The sequence below is a fragment of the Mus musculus genome, chromosome 6 (genome assembly GCF_000001635.26).
Source record: "Mus musculus strain C57BL/6J chromosome 6, GRCm38.p6 C57BL/6J".
NCBI classification, from domain to species: Eukaryota; Metazoa; Chordata; class Mammalia; order Rodentia; family Muridae; genus Mus; species Mus musculus.
The window spans coordinates 147,543,404-147,566,536 of NC_000072.6; the positions used below are offsets into that span (position 1 = coordinate 147,543,404).

Genomic DNA, 23,133 nt, shown 5'->3' on the forward strand with positions numbered 1-23,133 from the left:
GGGTGCATTTGTCTGTTGTTCTGTGACATCAGTGGCTTGGTCACTATGGTTCTGACTTACCTACATTTCCTACGGGCTGGGTAACACAGGTCCAGTTACTTTTCTGTCTGATGTCTGACTGGCTGCCCTTACAGTGATGTTCTTAAGGAACACCCCTTCCTGGTTTGCTCCATTTTGTGCTCACCTGTCCAACACCCTAACATGCTAATCTTTGCCATCCATTCTCATTTCAGCTGATGTTAGTGTGTTCATGTAGCAGGGCTCTTGTGTTGCTTCAGTGAATGGCATGCTGTATATTTAGTGCAGCCATGTGTCCCTTTTTGGCTGTTCTTGCCTGTATGAGTTTTGTGTTTTACAAAACCTTATTTGGATTTTGATAAGAATTGTGTTAAATTCTTAGATTTATAGATAGAAATGTTGTGGTGGTTTGTATATGCTTGGCCCAGCGAATGACACTATTTGGAGGTGTGACCTTATTGGAGTAGTGTGACCTTGTTGGAGGAAGTGTGTCACTGTGGGCACAGGCTTTAAGACTCTCCTCCTAGCTGCCTGGAAGCTAGTCTTCTCCTAGCTGTCTTCAAAACAAGAGGTAGAACTCTTAGCTCCTCCAGCCCCATGCCTGCCTGATGCTACCATGCTCTCGTCTTGATGATAATAGACTGGATTTCTGAACCTGTAAGCCAGCCCCAATTAAATGTTGTCTTTATCATGCCTTGGTCATGGTATCTGTTCACAGCAGTTATACCCCAATTAAGGCAGAAGTTGTTACTAGGACTTGGGTATTGTTGTGATAGGCCTGACCATGCTTTTGTTTGGAAGAGTGTGGATTTGAGGATTTTGGATTTATAAAACAATGGAATGCTTTAAATGGGGCTCAATGGGCCATCGTAGTAGGAATGTGGAAGAATTTGTTGCTGAGAGTGATTTGAACTATTCACACTTGGCCCAAGAAGTTTCAATGAAGAATTTCAGTGTGTGGCACAGACTGCTTTTGTGGTATTTTGGTGAAGAATGTGGGGGCTGTTTGCCATTGTCCAAAGAGACTGTCTGAGGCTGAGGTGGAGAGAGAGAGACAGAGAGAGAGAGAGAGAGAGAGAGAGAGAGAGAGAGAGAGAGAGAGAGAGAGAGGGGCAGAGAGAGAGAGAATTGCATTGATAAAGGAAATCTCAAAAAAGCCTAACAGAGACTTTGTTCTCTGGTTTAGTCTTATGAAAAGTGTTCTAATGAAAAGGAGCAAGCTGAGAAAGGAATGAAATGTATGGTTCAAGTAATAAAGGGACACCAGGAAGTGAATTGGAGCTGAATCCTGTGTTCAAGGAGATAGATTAAGGGAATGGTGATCTCAGGACAAGATCCCACCCAGATAAGCTTATTGTTTGTGTTTGCAGTTGAACAAGGAATAGTTTGGACTTTTAATCTGGAATGAATGAACTACAATCCAGTAATAGCGGGCACATTTGTGATCCAGATCTTGAGACTGGAAGACACAGGCTTTTGATCTGGATCTTGAGGAACAGTGGCCGTAAAAATATTAGGCCCAGGCGTGGTGGTTCATACCTTTAATCCCAGGTTATAAAACCAAGAAGACTTCTGAATTCAGTGCCAGCCTGTGACAGAGTAAGTTCTAGGTGGGGAAAAAAAAAAAAAAAAAAAAAAAAAAAAAACCTTAAATAAATTCAGGCCTAGGTGGTACACACCTTTAATCTGAGCATTTAGGAGACAGGGCCATGGAGTTCAAAGCCACTCGACAGAGCAAGTTTCAGGATGGCTGAGCTTGGTAGTGAATGGGTTGGAAAACAGAAAGCTGGCGATAATGTAATAAAGTAAAGGTGCCATGTTTCATCTCCTGCCAGCAGCTGAGCTTGGCAGCTTCAGCCATGTAGCTCTGGCTTTAGAGTCTAAAATAGAAGGGACTGCTGGGATAATTGATGCTGGTTAGCTGGAGCAAAGAAATTAGCAGTGGTTGAGAAGAGACCGGCATCACTGAGGTGAAATCTTCTGGGAAGTGTTTTCTGAGAGCATAAAGAAGCTGTGTTTGTCAGAGATAGCCAAAGTTGTACCTCGAGCTGCAACTGTACGTTGGTAATATGTAAGAGTCACCCAAGCAGTACTAGTTTTGAAGCATGAAGGGGTCATGAAGAACAGAGACTTTCACCTGTGAGAGGCCATGGAAGGCCATTGGTGAAGGTTTAACCCCAGTTTCAGTTGAAGGCCTAGGACTGAAGGGGTCTACAAAGAATTTGAGGCTCTGCACCATGAAGAGACCCTATGAGAGGCTGTTGATGAAGCCTAGTTTCAGTAGAAGACCCCAGAATATTGGAGATGCCAGTACTATGGGATGATCACCAAAAACAGCAGCCGCAGTGGAGTGGATCAACCTAAGCTTAGAGTGCTACAGAGGGCAGAGCTGGAGAAGTGACACCAGCCCTTTGGAGGAGCCCAGAAGATCGTGTGTGGATCTTAAATATTAGAACAAGAAGTTGTGAAGTTGAAGTTGCCTTGGAGACCCTCATTTGTTCAATAGAGCTGTGGGCTACCTGCTGAGGAAAGGGGCTAACAGGGAGTGGAATCAGCCCAAGATAAAAAGGAATTTGTTTCAGTCAACAAAGTTGAAAAAGGAGTTGGATATTTGAAGACTGCTTTGACATCAGATGTGAAGATGAAGAGTTTAGAGTTTGCCCAGCTGGTTTCCTGTCTCGCTTTGGGGATTACAGTTAAGTGATTGGATGGATCTCAGATGGAGCTTTGGACTTTGTACTTTTAACATTGTTACAGAGACTATGGGGACTTTGGAAGTTGAACTAAATGTATTTTGCATTATGCTATGTTTAGGTATGGCCACCATAGAACAAGTCTGTGGGTGCCAGGGAGTGGAATGTGGTGGTTTGAGTATGATTGGCCCAAGGGATGGCACTATTTGAAGGTGTACCCTGGTTGTAACTGTGACTTTGTTGGAGCAGGTGTGTCAATGTGGGATGAGCTTTGAGACCCTCATTCTAGCTGCCTGGAAGCCAGTCTTCTAGCTGCCTTCAGAACAAGAGGTGGAACTCTCAGTGTCCCCAGCCCCATGTTTGCCTGGATGTTACCGTGTTCCTTCCTCGATGCTATTGGACTGAACCTCTGAACCTATAAGCCAGCCCCAATTAAACGTTATCCTTTATAAGAGTTGCTTTGGTCATGAAGTCTGTCCACAACAGTAAAGCTCAAACTAAAATGGATATTGGTTATGTTGGGATCCTGCCCTCCCCCCCATTTTTCACGTGTGTGCTGCCACTCCACTCTCTGTGTATGGGGCTTCTGGAGATCTGAGTGTGATCCTCACACATGTGGTCCAGACACTGAACCTACTGAGCTGTCTCCCAGGCCTCACTGGCATTTTGATGAGAGTTGTGGATCAGTCTCTGCTAGGATAGATCCTGTCTCTACTCTGAACTCTCCAGCCAGGAGCTGCTGATTTCTAGAGTTTGCTACTTAGAGTTCTGACACTTTTATCAACTTGTTCTTACATGTTCTAAAGACAGTTTCCTTCACTTCCAGTAATGGTCAGCTCACTTAGATCATAGATTACCTGTTATCATCCTGAAAAGCTAAAATTCTGCCAGCACCTAAGGTTGCTTTGGATTTTGTGCCTAAACTTGGTAACAGACTAGGATCCCTATATCTTCTCTTAGGCAATGGCAACAGTTGTAAGGCTGTGAATGCGTAAGCTCATGTGCATAGGAGGTTGCCATGACAGTGGCTGAGAGTAGCTTCCAGCTAGGGAGAAGCCAGGGTCTGTGAAGGTTTCTGAGAGTAGCTCCCAGCTGGGGAGAAACCTCAGCAGCAGAGCTTCTGGACCTGAGCCAAATGAAATTTATTGTAGAGGTCATGAACAGCACCCAGAGTTACGCCATGCTATGTTTTGATTGGAAAGTATAGGTGAGTATGAGGGTGTTTTGATATGTCCATATGGGATCTGGTAGGGATGGGAACCATTTAGGGGGTCAGATCAGAAGTTGTTAGAGCCTGCCAAAGATGTGTTCCTCTTATTTTTTAAAAAGACACTTGTTTGGATGGTTTTGAGGGGATTTGACAGTCAGGGGAACAGGATGTCACCAGTGGCGATGTAAAGAATGGAAAGCAGGTCTAGATGATGTTGAGCTGACAGTGTTCAGGCAGAAAGTAAATCCCGCCACTTTCAGGAAGGACAGAAAGACCAAGAATGGCTTTGCCTTCTGATGTATGATATTTTCCAGGCCTTGTTTCCTGTTAATCATTTCTACTGAATGTACATTTCATAACAATAATGCTTGGTTTCCATTGCCATGTAGTATATTAACATTGAAATTGGAGGTGTGGAGGGCAGTCAGATAGCAAATTCACTAGAATCCCAGGCTATCTTTCTGAAGAAGCTATCCTGGTGGGTGACAGTCACTCTGGGCTGAATTCTTGCACACCTCTCTCAGGGCCCAGGCTGAAGGCAGTGTGGCTCTCTATTTGATTATTTCATCTCTGATTTGAAACTCTTCACTAGTACTCTGTTATTCTCAGCATGCCTTCTGTCTCTCTGTTCATATTTTGGCAAAAAAAGGAGTAGTAAGAGTCAGCACCTCTGCTTCCCTTACAGCTCTTGTGATGACACCAGCTCACAGTTCGATGGCTTTAAAACAGGGCTGACCTTCAAGACCTTATAGCCTCCTTCCTGGTATTCTTGTTACTTTTTAAGAATCCAACTTCCCTTCTAAACTGTAAGAACACTCAAATTTGAAATGGTGGATGCTTTTTGGTTTTATATTTTCAGAACTTAGCACAGAGAATAATAATATGAAGTACTCATATGTTTTCATCTCTGATTGAAATGAATATCATCTGGGAATATTAAGGAAACTTTTGGAAGCTGAAGCAGAGGCTGGATCATACAGGAACACACACACACACACACACACACACACACACCTGTGCACATGCATGCACATACATACATTAAGAGTCATGCATTCCTAGGCAATGGGCCATCTGCAGTTTGTGCCTCTGCTGCGAGATGGCGCTACTGAAATATTTCCTGTTGTTTAAAGGAAAGTGTCTAATGAATGGAACAGAAGCAGTTGATGAGCAGAGCACTTTAGAAACTCTGGGCTGTTTTCAGTGCTTGCCCTGGAAGCCCAGGGCTTCGCACCTGCTTGCAAGTGAGGCAGAAGCTCTCCTTCTTCCTCCACAAGCGTGAGGTCAGAAGTTCAACTCAGAAGCAGTTTTTGAGCAAATTAGGATTGTGCAAGTATTTGGAAAATTTCTACCTTTATAGTGTTATATAGAGTAAATATTTAATATGTGTGTTCCTAAATATACAGATAAAAACTGTTCAGTCTATGCAGTGTTATTGGTATGTATGCTTCCCAGTCTGACCACTTGGAGCTGGATAACCAGTTGGTGTGCCCTTCCCTCCCCAGGGAAGACTACTTTGCTGTCCATCAGCGTTCCTTAGTTGCCTGTAGTTCTTCATGGAGGGCTGAGCAGCTTTTCCTCCACCCACCTTAACGTGTTATTGGTGGTGTCCTTGTTCAGCTCTTGCTTAGTCATGTTGGTGAGACTTCATGGGTGTAGCTTATGACATGAGATGAAGATCATCATAGGGTACCACAAGAATCAAACTGCTGCCCAGTCCCAGCTGATACATCTGTATCATAACTCCTACATTGAAGGCTCAGGGAACTCTACAAAAGGGCAGGGTGGGAAGACTGTGAGACCCAGAGCATCAAGGATTTTGCTGTGAGGAATCACTAGATATTTTGTAAAGGTGTTAAGAGATGAAATCAACAGATTAAAAACCCTTTTTATTTTTATTTACAAAAACTAAGAATAAATACCTTTTTAGCTTTCGTTTCTCAATTGCTCAGTAGTAGACTGTTTGAGTGAAAATAGATGTTTAATAAAAATGCCTTATGTAGTTGGAGCTTTTGAAGTAGAGGTCACTGAAATTACTCTCAGATTGTAATAATGATGTTGGGCGGAATTACTTCCCACTAACCCTGAAGCCACGCTGCAGAAGCTACCATGGGAATCAGCTGCCTGTGCGGTAAAGGATGCGAGCTGTGTGGGGCTTCCAGGACCAAGAAGCTTCATGGAATCATTACTACAGGACGATGTTTGCATTGGATTTCTCAGCCTTTGTCCCTTGGTTGACTTTTCATTTTAGAATGCTAGTTTATCGTACTGTGACGTGAACTTCATTACCAGTAAATTCTCACTTTCTATCACTGGCAGATAAGTGGAAAATTGGCCTAACGCTTTAGATGCTCTCTGGAGCAAGACTGCTCTCCATGGGGCAGAGGCCTCATCCACTGATCCTGCAGGTAGACTCCATGGCTATCCTGCTCTCTGTACTCATCCACTGATCCTGCAGGTAGACTCCATGGCTATCCTGCTCTCTGTACTCATCCACTGATCCTGCAGGTAGACTCCATGGCTATCCTGCTCTCTGTACTCATCCACTGATCCTGCAGGTAGACTCCATGGCTATCCTGCTCTCTGTACTCATCCACTGATCCTGCAGGTAGACTCCATGGCTATCCTGCTCTCTGTACTCATCCACTGATCCTGCAGGTAGACTCCATGGCTATCCTGCTCTCTGTACTCATCCACTGATCCTGCAGGTAGACTCCATGGCTATCCTGCTCTCTGTACTCATCCACTGATCCTGCAGGTAGACTCCATGGCTATCCTGCTCTCTGTACTCATCCACTGATCCTGCAGGTAGACTCCATGGCTATCCTGCTCTCTGTACTCATCCACTGATCCTGCAGGTAGACTCCATGGCTATCCTGCTCTCTGTACTCATCCACTGATCCTGCAGGTAGACTCCATGGCTATCCTGCTCTCTGTACTCATCCACTGATCCTGCAGGTAGACTCCATGGCTATCCTGCTCTCTGTACTCATCCACTGATCCTGCAGGTAGACTCCATGGCTATCCTGCTCTCTGTACTCATCCACTGATCCTGCAGGTAGACTCCATGGCTACCCTGCTCTCTGTACTCATCCACTGATCCTGCAGGTAGACTCCATGGCTATCCTGCTCTCTGTACTCATCCACTGATCCTGCAGGTAGACTCCATGGCTATCCTGCTCTCTGTACTCATCCACTGATCCTGCAGGTAGACTCCATGGCTATCCTGCTCTCTGTACTCATCCACTGATCCTGCAGGTAGACTCCATGGCTATCCTGCTCTCTGTACTCATCCACTGATCCTGCAGGTAGACTCCATGGCTATCCTGCTCTCTGTACTCATCCACTGATCCTGCAGGTAGACTCCATGGCTATCCTGCTCTCTGTACTCATCCACTGATCCTGCAGGTAGACTCCATGGCTATCCTGCTCTCTGTACTCATCCACTGATCCTGCAGGTAGACTCCATGGCTATCCTGCTCTCTGTACTCATCCACTGATCCTGCAGGTAGACTCCATGGCTATCCTGCTCTCTGTACTCATCCACTGATCCTGCAGGTAGACTCCATGGCTATCCTGCTCTCTGTACTCATCCACTGATCCTGCAGGTAGACTCCATGGCTATCCTGCTCTCTGTACTCATCCACTGATCCTGCAGGTAGACTCCATGGCTATCCTGCTCTCTGTACTCATCCACTGATCCTGCAGGTAGACTCCATGGCTATCCTGCTCTGTGTACTCAACCACTGATCCTGCAGGTAGACTCCATGGCTATCCTGCTCTCTGTACTCATCCACTGATCCTGCAGGTAGACTCCATGGCTATCCTGCTCTCTGTACTCATCCACTGATCCTGCAGGTAGACTCCATGGCTATCCTGCTCTCTGTACTCATCCACTGATCCTGCAGGTAGACTCCATGGCTATCCTGCTCTCTGTACTCATCCACTGATCCTGCAGGTAGACTCCATGGCTATCCTGCTCTCTGTACTCATCCACTGATCCTGCAGGTAGACTCCATGGCTATCCTGCTCTCTGTACTCATCCACTGATCCTGCAGGTAGACTCCATGGCTATCCTGCTCTCTGTACTCATCCACTGATCCTGCAGGTAGACTCCATGGCTATCCTGCTCTCTGTACTCATCCACTGATCCTGCAGGTAGACTCCATGGCTATCCTGCTCTCTGTACTCATCCACTGATCCTGCAGGTAGACTCCATGGCTATCCTGCTCTCTGTACTCATCCACTGATCCTGCAGGTAGACTCCATGGCTATCCTGCTCTCTGTACTCATCCACTGATCCTGCAGGTAGACTCCATGGCTATCCTGCTCTCTGTACTCATCCACTGATCCTGCAGGTAGACTCCATGGCTATCCTGCTCTCTGTACTCATCCACTGATCCTGCAGGTAGACTCCATGGCTATCCTGCTCTCTGTACTCATCCACTGATCCTGCAGGTAGACTCCATGGCTATCCTGCTCTCTGTACTCATCCACTGATCCTGCAGGTAGACTCCATGGCTATCCTGCTCTCTGTACTCATCCACTGATCCTGCAGGTAGACTCCATGGCTATCCTGCTCTCTGTACTCATCCACTGATCCTGCAGGTAGACTCCATGGCTATCCTGCTCTCTGTACTCATCCACTGATCCTGCAGGTAGACTCCATGGCTATCCTGCTCTCTGTACTCATCCACTGATCCTGCAGGTAGACTCCATGGCTATCCTGCTCTCTGTACTCATCCACTGATCCTGCAGGTAGACTCCATGGCTATCCTGCTCTCTGTACTCATCCACTGATCCTGCAGGTAGACTCCATGGCTATCCTGCTCTCTGTACTCATCCACTGATCCTGCAGGTAGACTCCATGGCTATCCTGCTCTCTGTACTCATCCACTGATCCTGCAGGTAGACTCCATGGCTATCCTGCTCTCTGTACTCATCCACTGATCCTGCAGGTAGACTCCATGGCTATCCTGCTCTCTGTACTCATCCACTGATCCTGCAGGTAGACTCCATGGCTATCCTGCTCTCTGTACTCATCCACTGATCCTGCAGGTAGACTCCATGGCTATCCTGCTCTCTGTACTCATCCACTGATCCTGCAGGTAGACTCCATGGCTATCCTGCTCTGTGTACTCAACCACTGATCCTGCAGGTAGACTCCATGGCTATCCTGCTCTCTGTACTCATCCACTGATCCTGCAGGTAGACTCCATGGCTATCCTGCTCTCTGTACTCATCCACTGATCCTGCAGGTAGACTCCATGGCTATCCTGCTCTCTGTACTCATCCACTGATCCTGCAGGTAGACTCCATGGCTATCCTGCTCTCTGTACTCATCCACTGATCCTGCAGGTAGACTCCATGGCTATCCTGCTCTCTGTACTCATCCACTGATCCTGCAGGTAGACTCCATGGCTATCCTGCTCTCTGTACTCATCCACTGATCCTGCAGGTAGACTCCATGGCTATCCTGCTCTCTGTACTCATCCACTGATCCTGCAGGTAGACTCCATGGCTATCCTGCTCTCTGTACTCATCCACTGATCCTGCAGGTAGACTCCATGGCTACCCTGCTCTCTGTACTCATCCACTGATCCTGCAGGTAGACTCCATGGCTATCCTGCTCTCTGTACTCATCCACTGATCCTGCAGGTAGACTCCATGGCTATCCTGCTCTCTGTACTCATCCACTGATCCTGCAGGTAGACTCCATGGCTATCCTGCTCTCTGTACTCATCCACTGATCCTGCAGGTAGACTCCATGGCTATCCTGCTCTCTGTACTCATCCACTGATCCTGCAGGTAGACTCCATGGCTACCCTGCTCTCTGTACTCATCCACTGATCCTGCAGGTAGACTCCATGGCTACCCTGCTCTCTGTACTCATCCACTGATCCTGCAGGTAGACTCCATGGCTACCCTGCTCTCTGTACTCATCCACTGATCCTGCAGGTAGACTCCATGGCTATCCTGCTCTCTGTACTCATCCACTGATCCTGCAGGTAGACTCCATGGCTATCCTGCTCTCTGTACTCATCCACTGATCCTGCAGGTAGACTCCATGGCTATCCTGCTCTCTGTACTCATCCACTGATCCTGCAGGTAGACTCCATGGCTATCCTGCTCTCTGTACTCATCCACTGATCCTGCAGGTAGACTCCATGGCTATCCTGCTCTCTGTACTCATCCACTGATCCTGCAGGTAGACTCCATGGCTACCCTGCTCTCTGTACTCATCCACTGATCCTGCAGGTAGACTCCATGGCTACCCTGCTCTCTGTACTCATCCACTGATCCTGCAGGTAGACTCCATGGCTATCCTGCTCTCTGTACTCATCCACTGATCCTGCAGGTAGACTCCATGGCTATCCTGCTCTCTGTACTCATCCACTGATCCTGCAGGTAGACTCCATGGCTATCCTGCTCTCTGTACTCATCCACTGATCCTGCAGGTAGACTCCATGGCTATCCTGCTCTCTGTACTCATCCACTGATCCTGCAGGTAGACTCCATGGCTATCCTGCTCTCTGTACTCATCCACTGATCCTGCAGGTAGACTCCATGGCTACCCTGCTCTCTGTACTCATCCACTGATCCTGCAGGTAGACTCCATGGCTATCCTGCTCTCTGTACTCATCCACTGATCCTGCAGGTAGACTCCATGGCTATCCTGCTCTCTGTACTCATCCACTGATCCTGCAGGTAGACTCCATGGCTATCCTGCTCTCTGTACTCATCCACTGATCCTGCAGGTAGACTCCATGGCTATCCTGCTCTCTGTACTCATCCACTGATCCTGCAGGTAGACTCCATGGCTATCCTGCTCTCTGTACTCATCCACTGATCCTGCAGGTAGACTCCATGGCTATCCTGCTCTCTGTACTCATCCACTGATCCTGCAGGTAGACTCCATGGCTATCCTGCTCTCTGTACTCATCCACTGATCCTGCAGGTAGACTCCATGGCTATCCTGCTCTCTGTACTCATCCACTGATCCTGCAGGTAGACTCCATGGCTATCCTGCTCTCTGTACTCATCCACTGATCCTGCAGGTAGACTCCATGGCTATCCTGCTCTCTGTACTCATCCACTGATCCTGCAGGTAGACTCCATGGCTATCCTGCTCTCTGTACTCATCCACTGATCCTGCAGGTAGACTCCATGGCTATCCTGCTCTCTGTACTCATCCACTGATCCTGCAGGTAGACTCCATGGCTATCCTGCTCTCTGTACTCATCCACTGATCCTGCAGGTAGACTCCATGGCTATCCTGCTCTCTGTACTCATCCACTGATCCTGCAGGTAGACTCCATGGCTATCCTGCTCTCTGTACTCATCCACTGATCCTGCAGGTAGACTCCATGGCTATCCTGCTCTCTGTACTCATCCACTGATCCTGCAGGTAGACTCCATGGCTATCCTGCTCTCTGTACTCATCCACTGATCCTGCAGGTAGACTCCATGGCTATCCTGCTCTCTGTACTCATCCACTGATCCTGCAGGTAGACTCCATGGCTATCCTGCTCTCTGTACTCATCCACTGATCCTGCAGGTAGACTCCATGGCTATCCTGCTCTCTGTAGGCAAAAGCTTTGTCTGCAGACTTCAGTGCACTGTGCTTAGTTATTTACTTACTTTTTTCCTTTTTGAGACAGTGTGCCTGACTGACCTGAAACTCATAGAGATCCACTGCCTCTGCCTCCCAAGTGGTGAGATTAAAGGTGTGCATCACCATACCAGGCTGTCATATGTTTTATTTTGTGTCCTTGCTCCCATATATCCTTGGCATGCCTTGAATTTATATAGGAGAGGACTTATATTAGTGGTGACTGGACAGTCAGACCTAGTGTGTGTGGACAGTATGAGTTTGTAGATATGACTGCAGGGAAGGGAACAGCCACAGGGCTAGACAACACTCACAGACTGTTGCTCTCCTGGGACTCACTTCTTTCCAGTGGGAGATGGGTGTCCAGATCTCCAGGGAGAGGAACGCTGATAGCTGGTTTTCAACCTTTACAAAAAGAAAAACGAACTGAAACTGGTTGTTGTGGGAGGGCATCTTCTGAGAAGGTGATCTTGTGTTCTTGAGTGAGCAAAACACCAAGTGAGCCTGTTCTTTTGGATTCCTCTCAAATATGGTTTTGGATCAGAAATTGTTTTCAATTACATGTTGAATTAAATGCATCTTTCAAGATAGTAATCTAGGTTCTTCTACATTTGTTGAAATGATCAGGAAATAATTCTGAGACAAAGACAGTTGAATATAGACTTTTTTCCTTAAATTTATTTTATTTCCACCATGTAAAAAGTGATGAGCTACAGGCCAAACTACATCCTGACCCCAAAGACAGAGTGTTGTCTTCACTCCAGGCCTGTGGTTTCTGAGCTGTCCGTGGTCTCAGGATGAATACCCAGGACCGCGTTTCTGCAGCCAGCACAGCTGTCCTGACAGGTTCATGCAAGGAGAAGAGTCAGGCTGGGCTAACGTTTCTGGAGGCGGGAGAAGCTGGAGTGCTGAGCTCTCTGGAAGTAGTGATGCTGCTGTAGCTTTTACCATGAATCTTTTAAACAGTGTAGAAGAGCCAGGCCTCTGAAATCTGAACCCTCTCCCCTCTTCTAAAGCCGGGGACATTATGGCTGATGATAGTCACAACAAATTAGTCTATTTTTGGAAAGATTACTCTGTACAGAGCTAGAAGACAGTTCATGGTTTGTCTGCAGTCATGTTAGCCCTTTGATCAGGAGGATTCATGGTAACTAGGCATGCATAGTAGGAAATGACAATACACAGTATATGGCTAAACTGTGGGTACTGTCAGCACACTGACAGAAGTATAGGTAAACCAGATGTGGAGCTTCATGCTTTTGGTAATGACTCCTCAAATCAATAGAAACCAGCATAACAGGATAGCATGTTACTTGGGAAGACAGACACAGTCAGCTTCTTGGGCAAGGGGAGGGCTGCTTTCATGATTAGTTCAATAAGCTTACATTTTAAGGAATATACTGAAAAGCATGCAGAGTCTTGTGACATGAGCTGCCAAGATGATCCAGGGAACGCATGGCTTGGAAGGCAAGCAAACTCAATCATCAATTTTTTTTTATTAGATATTGTCTTTATTTACATTTCAAATGTTACCCCTTTCCTAGTTTCCCCTCCGAAAATCCCCTATCCTTTCCTCCTCCTGCTTCTCAATACCCACTCCCGCTTCCTGGCCCAGGCATTCCCCTATTCTGGGGCATAGAACCTTCACAGAACCAAGGGCCTCTCCCTTTGATGACCAACTAGGCCATCCTTTGCTACATATGCAGCTACAACCATGAGTCTCTCCATGGGTTTTCTTTGATTGGTGGTTTAGTCCCAGGGAGCTCTGGGATACTGGTTAGTTCTTATTGTTGTTCCTCCTAGGGGGCTGCAAACTCCTTCAGCTCCTTGGGTACTTTCTCTAGCTCCTTCATCGGGGACGCTGTGCTTTGTCCAATGGATGACTGTGAGCATCCACTTCTGTATTTGCCAGGCACTGGCAGAGCCTCTCAGGAGACAGCTATATCAGGCTCCTGTCAGCAAGCTCTTGTTGGCATCTGCCATAGTGTCTGGGTTTGGTGGTTGTTTATGGGATGGATCCCCAGGTGGGGCAGTCTCTGGATGGTCATGCCTTCAGTCTCTGCTCTGAACTTTGTCTCTGTAGCTCCTTCCATGGGTATTTTATTCCCCCTTCTAAGAAGGATTGAAGTATCCACATTTTGGTCTTCCTTCTTCTTGAGTTTCATGTGTTTTGCAAATTGTATCTTGGGTATTCTAAGTTTCTTGGCTAATATCCATTTATTAGTGAGTGCATATCATGTGTGTTCTTTTGTGATTGGGTTACCTCACTCAGGATGATATCCTCCAGATCCATGCATTTGTCTAAGAATTTTATGAATTCATTGTTTTTAATAGCTGAGTAGTACTCCATGTGTAAATGTACCACATTTTTTGTATTCATTCCTCTGTTGAGGGGCATCTGGGTTCTTTCCAGCTTCTTGCTATAAGCAAGGCTGCTATGAACATAGTGGAGCATGTGTCCTTATTACAATACTGAATAGCTGAGAAGCACCTAAAAAATGTTCAACATCCATCAGGGAAATGCAAATCAAAACAACCCTGAGATTCTACCTCACTCGAGTCAGAATGGCTAAGATCCAAAACTCAGGTGACAGCAGATGCTGGCGAGGATGTGGAGAAAGAGGAACACTCCTCCATTGCTGGTGGGATTGCAAGTTGGTACAACCACTCTGGAAATCAGTCTGGCGGTTCCTCAGAAAGTTGGACATAGTTCTACCAAAAGATCCAGCAATACCACCCCTGAGCATATACCCAGAAGATGCTCCAACATGTAATAAGGACACATGCTCCACTTTGTTCAATTGTCAACTCTTTTTTTATTATTTATTTTTATTATTTATTTACTTTTATTTATATGAGTACCCTATAGCTGTCTTCAGACACACACCAGAAGAGTGTGCATCAGATCCCATTACAGATGGTTGTGAGCTATTATATGGTTGCTGGGAATTGAACTCAGGACCCCTGGAAGAGCAGTCAGTGCTTTTAACCACTGAGCCATCTCTCCAGCTCCCAATTGTCAACTCTTAAAGTACTTGTAAAACTGATGATTGAAAGTCCTTTTCTACTTTTATATTATCTTTCTTAGAAATAGAAAATGAGAAAAAGCCCCTGTCCAGAGAAAGCCTGGGAATGTCAATGGCTGGTTATTATCAGAGTATCCCTCCAGCTCCAAGGTGACCATTAGCTCAGTGCCTACTGAAGGAGCATTGGGGACCTGAGTCACGATGCTCAGAAACTCCATTAAAAACCTGGGTGTGGGAGCATGCACCTGTAATCTCAGTCCTGGGAAGGCAGAGATGGGAGGATTCTGCCAACCAGTTAAGCTGAATCGGTGAGCTCAGAGTTCAGTGAGAAACTCAGGAAGCAAGGTGAAGGGAGACCAGGAAGGACACGAGTCATCACCCTCTGGTCTCTGTGCAAGTGTAGATCCTATACTCATTTTCCTCAGTTAACTGGTGCAGCCTACTCAAGTCATCTTGGTATTGGTGTACTATTGATTAGCAACACTGGCTCTGCTGGCAGCACTGGCAGCCAGGTCTGAACAAACCTGGTTTGAATATTTTGTAATGTAGACTGCTGGCACTTCCAAACACAAGGGAGTCCCTGAGCACAGTGCACAGGAATCTTAAGGGCCACCATAAAGAATGACATCATCAATAACATGCACAAAAAAATACAAAATTGTCCTCTCTGAGGCTTAATGCCCCCACTGTTAACCTATGCCTAACTGGCTTCTAGCCTCCATACAATCTTATCTAGGCCTAAAATGTTTTCAGCCTCTGAGACTTCCTGCTGAATAAGCTCACCCTTTTAGCTCTTTCTGATCTCTGGCTGGCTGGTTCAACTCAGCTGCTTTGGCTCAAACTCCTCTCCAAGCTGACCGATTCAATCTGGCTTCTCTTCAGCCACTGAATACTCTGCTGGGCCTCAAACTAACCTTGGCAATCTGTTCTATTCTTCTCATTCTCTGGCTTGTTTTGTCTTTACCTATGTCTAGCTTGTTCTCTCTGCAACCTGTCTCTAAAACTTTCCTGGACAAACTGCCTCCCCTCTCTCTGCATCTCTCTCTTATGTAGCTTCCCTTTCCTCTCTCTTCTCATGAGAGTTGGGCAGATCCTATTCTATTAAATCTTTCTCCAACTCATCACTTTGTCTGCCACTTAATCAGACCTCACTTCCCAACATAGGAGCTTCCTTCTACAAACTAATTTTACCTTCATTTGGGTTTGAAGCTGTGAGCTAAGGGTATGTCTCTATTCCCGCCTGAGGACTTAAAGGGGTGTGCTAAGGACATGCCTGTAGTATTCCAGCCAGAGTAGCCATGTTGCTGGATTAAAATCCCGATAAACACAGTTGTTCATAGTGCTACCACAGAAACAAGAGTGCCACTTTGTCCTAAATGGAGAATGTATATATTAGGCCACATTTATTATTTAGAAATTGGCTTTTAAAAATTGTGTGTTTTCTCTGTGTGGGTTTGTGCACATGTGCCCACAGAGGACAGAAGGGGATGTCATCCCCTGGACCTGGAGTTACAGGCCATTTTGTATTTGATTTACATTCCTTAGTTTGGAGGTAGATATGCCACCGTTGACTGTGTTAGGAGCTGCAGCTCCGTGTGCATCTGCTCTTGCCTTGCCAACAGGGCTGGAGGGTGCTTCCTGCAAGGGAGCCAGAGCAAGAAACCCAGTGTGTGTATGTCTGTGTGCTGCAGAGATATCTGTCGGATAGCTTTGCTTTCTTAGTAAAAATGACTGGCTTTTTGTTAGAAAATGAATTTGTTACTTTGAGGGGTAGATTACAAGAACAAAAATAGTGGATCCTCTTGTGCTTTTCTCTCCCTTTAGAATGAAGTGATTGGCAGGAGCTCATGGGTGTGGAGCTGGGAACCTTGGCTCCCTGCAAGATGCCTTTGTAGACAGTTGTCCTTCTGTTCTTTTGGGATAAACATGATTTCCATGGTGTGTTATAAGACATGTTGGAGATTTTAGCAGTGGTTACAAACATGGAGACTTCTGTAATTGTGGTCCCGTTATCTCTAAAGAAGATGTAAAAAGGTTTAACAGTTCACCCCGAGCATTTTGATTGATGTCAGCATTTGTCAGGGTGGCTCAGGTTGACGTTGTCTAAAGCTGGAAGTGTTTTGTCCAGGTGCTTTAAGTTGGTGCTTCTGGGGTGCATAGCAGACTCATTCCTGAAGGCAGGGAGTTTTGGGAGAATCATCAGATATGTGGAAGTAGAAAAGGAAAGCTGCTGGCCTTGATCTGGGGGCCTTGTTGGCAGGCCTTCTTCTAGCTGCATGAGTCTCCCAGCTCCCAGGGGTTACAAAGGAAGATGAGAGTTAGCCTTATCATAGTGCATTGTGGGAAAATCCCCCTCCCTTAAACTACTACCTGTGACTTCTTTTCTTGTGTGCACATGGCATTTCAGTCTGGTTTCTGCTTACTGAAGGTGTTTCCTACTTGTTAGTCTACTTACAACTGTCTCCTTTTCTATCAGCAAGGTCAGGTTTTGGTGGTGGTGCCCTTCATCCACATGCTATATGACATAGTTTCCCAGCTCACTGTTGAAGCTGTTCCAGGCCAGTTGTTCTCAGTGTGCACTGGTGACTTGTGCTGTTGCTTCAGCTTAAAAATCATTGGCCCTCAGAGGTTTGTCTTTAATGCCAAGAGTCAGCTGGTGGCTCTCCCCACACACCAGCTCTGCACTTGGCCTGCTGTCCTTACAGTTGTTTTGACTGTGTTCTACTCCATGCCTTTTTATCTATTGTTCATCCATTCCAGCAAGCATTCCTTGTTTTCCTGTGATGCAAACATCACTTCACACTGTTCTCTCATGGGAATGAACCCAGTTGATTTCTGTATGCTTGCACATCTGCATTGTTTTTGTTTGCTCTTTTAAATTCATGTACCTGCATTTCTGGATTCTTTTGTACATGTGGGAGGGTGTCAAAACCCGGGCTTCTCCTGCACACCATGCAGGTGGTGTGCTACTGAACTACACTCCAAGCCTGTCTGCATTTGTTTATGCAGAAAGGCACAGTTTGGACCCTGGAAGGATGGCCTAATTGTTTAGAGCACCTCTTCTTACAGAGGACTTAGATTTAGTTCCCAACACCCACATGGTGGTTCACAAACAGTCATAACTCTAGATGCACATGAATCTGAGACCCTCATCTGACCTTTAGGGTTTAAGGGCACCTGGCACATACATGGTGCATGTACATATGTGTAGGAAAAATGCACATACAAACCTAAAAGCTTTTGTAAAACCACATTTTATTTATGGTAGTCTAGTGTAAATTACTAGAGGAATTATTGCTAGGTCAAAGGCTGGAAGTATAGACATTAGGATTAATTAAGTTTCCTGAAAGGCTGGACCAGATGACGGTCCCTGCTTCCTCCTCTTACCATGAGCTCACTGAAAGTACACTTTAAAGCCTTGTCTGGAACTTATAGTATCATTAGCTGTGAATTATTTTGAGGGTGTGCGCATGCGTGCAACCTGCACATATGTGTTCATGTATATGCATGCATATATGTGTACATACCTGCGTATGTGTGTTTCTTTCTGTGTGCATGCATGTATGTATCTAGGACAGACATTAATAGCAGATATTCTGTCATCCCCTACTTTACTTTGTATGGCGAGGTCCCTCTCCGGACCTGGAGCTCATCTGTTTGTCTGGCTGCCAGTGAGCTCCAGGGATCCACCTGCCTCCACCTCTCAGCACTGACTTACAAGGCACCCTGCCATGCCATGCCCAGTATATATATGGATGCTGGGGCTCCACACATAAGTCCTTATGTGTGTAAGGCAGGTGTGTTACAGATTTAGCTGTCTTCAGACTCTGTTTTGTTTTTGAGGGCACCTCTCACTGGGCAGCCCCAACTGACCTGGAACTCACTTTGTAGACCAGACTTGGCCTTAAATTCATAGAAATCCACCTGCCTCTGTGTCCTGAGTGCTGAGATTAAAGGCGTGTTCTCCATACTCCCATCACATTTTAGTTGATAAGCATTATATATTGGACTTTCATTGAGCTCTTTAGGAATTAAATATTCATCAATTTTATGTTATGGCTATTAATTTGAAGACATTGTTTTATTATAAACTTGTGGTTCTCATACCAACCAGATGCCCAGCACTTGTATTGGGATATTTCTTAAATGAACTAAAAAATGGTGGCTATTTAAGGGTTGCTAAGCGTGATCACAATGTCTTCTTCTCTTTAGAAGGAATGATGGAAGACATACCATGTACTACTGAATTTTATACAGAAAACAAACCTGCTTATTGAGGAATAACACACAAATACGTTCATTTATTTTTTATTTTTGAGATAGAGAAAGTCTCAGTATTCAGTCCTGACTTGTGTGCCAGTCACTGTGTAGACCTGACTGGCTTCAGACTCTCCGAGATCTGCCTCACAGATGCCTCCTTGCCTTTATGCTTGACCATGCTTTAGATGGACTCTTTTATAAAAAAAACAAAACAAAAAGAAGCAAAAAAAAAACCAAACAAACAAACAAAAAAAACCAACCAAGCCAACAAACCCATTTCTTCTTGATGTCGCCTATAGACCTAGTGTTTAGCATGCTACCAGGATATAAAAGGAAAAGTTAGCAGTTTATTGCTATTTTGGAACAAACCTAAAGGAAAAAATATAGATTGAATTTCTTTCTTCCCTTTCAGGAAAAACATAAACAAGAATTGGAAGACATGAGGAAGGCTGGGCACGAGGCGCTGAGCATTATAGTGGATGAGTACAAGGTAGGCTCAGGAAGTTTTGCTCACTGTTCAAACCCAAGGGAGAGGGAAAGCTTGACTCTTGGCCATTTGGAGCCATGTAAGCGTCCCAGGTCTTGCATGCCTCTTTGTGTGTCTGTCAGCCCTTATCACTGCCACAGTGGTTCAGCAGACCCTCTGGGAGGAAGGTCCATTGTGGCTCAGGGTTTTGGTCTTTTGACTCCTTGCTTTGGACTGAAGATAAAGCTTAATATCAGATGGAGTATGTACAGCAGAGATGGCCACCCTACGGTAGCCCAGGAGCTGAGGACATGTCCCCAGGGATCTACTTCCTCCAACTGGGTCCTGCCTCCAAGTTGCTACTACTTCTCCAAATACCAAAGGATTAGGGCTACCATGATCAGTCATTTTTCTGAAGTCATAGGACACCAAGATTTTACCATATAAGCCTTTGTGGGATAGTTAAGATCCAAACCACACACTTTATTTTAGTGAATAATCCACTGAGTGAAGGAAGTGGTCATTGATTACAGAGTTATGCTAACTATTTTATTTGCGAGACTCTGAAAATATTTGAGACTATCAGCAGGTAAAGCCTAATGCATAATATTGTATAATTAATTACCATATTTACCTTCACCTATGATGTGCTGTTTACCTTTTTTATAGGAAAAACTTAAGTTATTAAATAATTTTTTAAAAAATTATTTAATCCCCTTTATTTTTAAAATTAGCTGAATAGATTTGTATATATTTAAGTAATATCAGATTATAATAATGTCATATTAGTGATATGTAGTAAAGTTAGTATGGAATTTACTAAAAGATAGTCAGATCTCCTAAAACTGGAGTTATAGATTTTTGTAAAGCTGAGAATTGAACCCAGGTCCTCTGAAGAATGACTAGTGCTCTTAACTACTGAGCCATCTCTCCAGCCTCACAGTATTCCATCTTCAACAAACATGTTGGTATCATTCTAAACACTGGTAATGAGATTTAAGTCGTGTGCATTTCTGTAATATTCTTTGCAAATGGCATTTTTGAAGGAGTCTGGCTGAGAGCTGCTCACTGTATCTGCTTGTCTGCTGTTGCCATGGTTTAACATTCAAAGAGGTTTTAAAAGTTCCAGTGTGTTCTGTTGTGATTTACTGAAAAGACTTGGGAATTAATCAAGTGGCCCTACAGAGTGATAATTGAATTTGTCATATCCTAGATAATGAGTTTCTATTCGGACAACCTAATCTCATCCCCATGAACTGTTCGGTGGCTTGTTCCATGTGCCTCTCCTCACTGACTCTTCGTTAAGGTCCTCGTGTAGCTCATGGAGTTGAGTCCACTGAGGAGAAACAGCTCAGATACACTGGTGACCCTCAGGTGCCAGGCACACTGGTGACCCTCAGGTGCCAGGCTGTGTTATGTGCCACATTTATGCTCCTTCAAGGGTCAGACTGAAATGTTAGAGATCCCTGTGGCTCTTATGACAGTGTGCTTTATCTCTCAGAGATGGTCTCACCAGGATCCTTTAATACTCCCTTCTCTTTCTTCCCACTTTACTTTAAGGTTACCTTTTAGCCCTTCTTTCCCCATTGAGTCTGGCTGGTGTTACCAGCTAGTCTTGGGGTTAGGCCTGCTGGTCTGTGGTCAACCTAAGGCCTGCTCTCATTTGTGGTCAGCCCACCAACCTTCCATAGTTAAAGAAAACTTGCACTTTGTCTCCCAGCAGCCATCAGATGCTAACTGCTTCTCAGCTAATGGAATTATATGTCCACATCTCCTATGTGCTGGGATTTTCTCTGGCCAGCACTTAAGCAGGTCTTGTGCATGCTAACACAATCTCTATGAGTTCATGTCACTTCTACACTGTTGTGTGTGTGTGTGTAATAACAGTTTCCTTGGTGTCATTATCCCCCTCTGGCTCTTTGCAACCCCCTCTCCACAAAGATTCATAAGGTGGTTTGAGGGGTGTGGTATGGATTCTAGGTTAGCACAGTCTTTGTTCTATGCTTGTTGACTAGGTTTTCTGGAGGGCAGGGATGTCCCTGTGTAAGCATGCTGGTGCTCAGGTGAGATGCCACATTTTAAAATGTCCAAATGATGTCACCAGTAGTTTCAACCCAATACAGAAATAAGCCTTGTCATGACGTGAACTATTCATTATGTAAGATGCAAAATTTCTGACCTACTCGGCATCATTACTGGATTAATGCAATGAAGGGAATTTAGTTCTTGTAAGCCTAAGAATATGTGCAAGCCAAGGCCATGCTTTAATAACTGTAAGATTTAAGACCCCTTTATGATCCCCAGCAGCTCATAGGGAAAGAGGTAGACCATCTCAAAGCCCTGGGACCTGGGCTTGGGTGGTAGCTGAGTTGGTCAGCATACCAGTTCACCTGTTCCCATGCCACTGGAACCAGCTTTCTGCTGGCCATGTGAAGGGTGGGGCCAGCTCTCCAGCACCCATGTTACTGCTGGCCCATAACAAGGAAAACAGGCAGCTCAGTGCAGCCCTCAGACATCAACATGGCTTTAGGGCTTCGTACAGACCATGGACATCTACGTAGTCTTTGATGGTAATACGGGCCATAGACACCAACACAGACTCTGGCTGCAGTTGGACCACATAAACAGACATGGCCCTCAGTGTCACTTCTACACTGTTGTGTGTGTGTGTAATAACAGTTTCCTTGGTGTCATTCTCCCCCTCTGGCTCATCCTAGAAGTCACCATGGCCTTAGATGGTAGCACGAGCCTGTCACATCAGGCTGTTCCTTACACTTCTGCCTCTCTTCATAGGGCACAAACCACTCTACTACTCTCCCATCTCTCTACCACATACTCTCTTGCTTCTGCTAAGCCTGCCACTGAGGAATGTTTTATAGTGGCCAAAACCTACTGCTGGTAGACCAGATGGCCCAGAAGCAGAGGTCTTACAATCTGGCATGTGTACATTTACCCTGTTGTTGATTCCTGTGACCTTGGGGTAGCTTCTCTGATTATCTTTTAGTGTTTTCATCAGTGTGTACAGAGTAAAGATGCATCCTGGTCACAGGCTACTGTATGCATACTGAAGATACCTTAGGAGATGGTGGCTCATGTGTTTAGCTGTCAGCTTCCTAGCATAGCACATGGCTGTCCTTTCATTATTTTATGACTGGTGACTGCCCTTTACTTCTCAAAATAGGGTAGTATAGACTTATTTCGAACTTCTCAGAAGCACTCACTTGAGAGCAGGAGATGATAGACCATCCTAGCCTTTTATGCTTCTGGGTTGCTGGTTGAAGACCAACCTTCTTTTATTCACAGAAATTCAGTACTTAACCAGGGAACGATGAGAAAGACACAGGAAGATCTGTTATAGAACAGAAGAAAACGAAACAGAAATACCAATGTACTCCATATTCATACTCTCCTGTAATGCTACTGAGTATGGTACATTTACTTTTAGGTCCTGATTTTGAAAGTCCTTTTTCTTAGAATTTAGTACAGTGAAGTAAATGTAAATCCTGAAAGGCCTTTCCTAGACACTGGTACCTGACATTGCTGAACACAATTAATAGAAAAGCTTTTTTTGTTAACTTGCTTATTTGATGATATCGGAATCCTGTTGTCTGATCCAATCATCTCCCCAGGGTCACCAGCACAGATCCCCCTGGTACATAAGTAGCCATACCACCATTGTGGTTTTTGTTTTAAGGTAATCTGAGAAATTTTATGGGGATCAGAACACTGAATTCGGGTTCTCAGATCTTACAGGACATGATAAATACCTTGTGTTGCTGTTGAAGACACACATGGCATGGTAGGTATCGTCCCAGGACTCTAGACCAGTAGGTGCAGCTAGGGCCTGT

At 45.3% G+C, this 23,133-nt stretch overlaps 1 protein-coding gene across 9 annotated transcripts in view; it reads left to right on the forward strand.

Moving 5' to 3' along the window:
- Nucleotides 1-23,133, forward strand: part of Ccdc91 (coiled-coil domain containing 91) — a 156,743-nt gene that overhangs the window by 67,533 nt on the left and 66,077 nt on the right. For all 9 annotated transcript variants that reach the window (NM_001355715.1, NM_001355714.1, NM_025911.2 and 6 more), the window contains one exon: nucleotides 19,232-19,309. In NM_001355715.1, coding sequence (NP_001342644.1) covers nucleotides 19,232-19,309 — 78 coding nt within the window. The remainder of the gene's footprint in view (nucleotides 1-19,231; nucleotides 19,310-23,133) is intronic.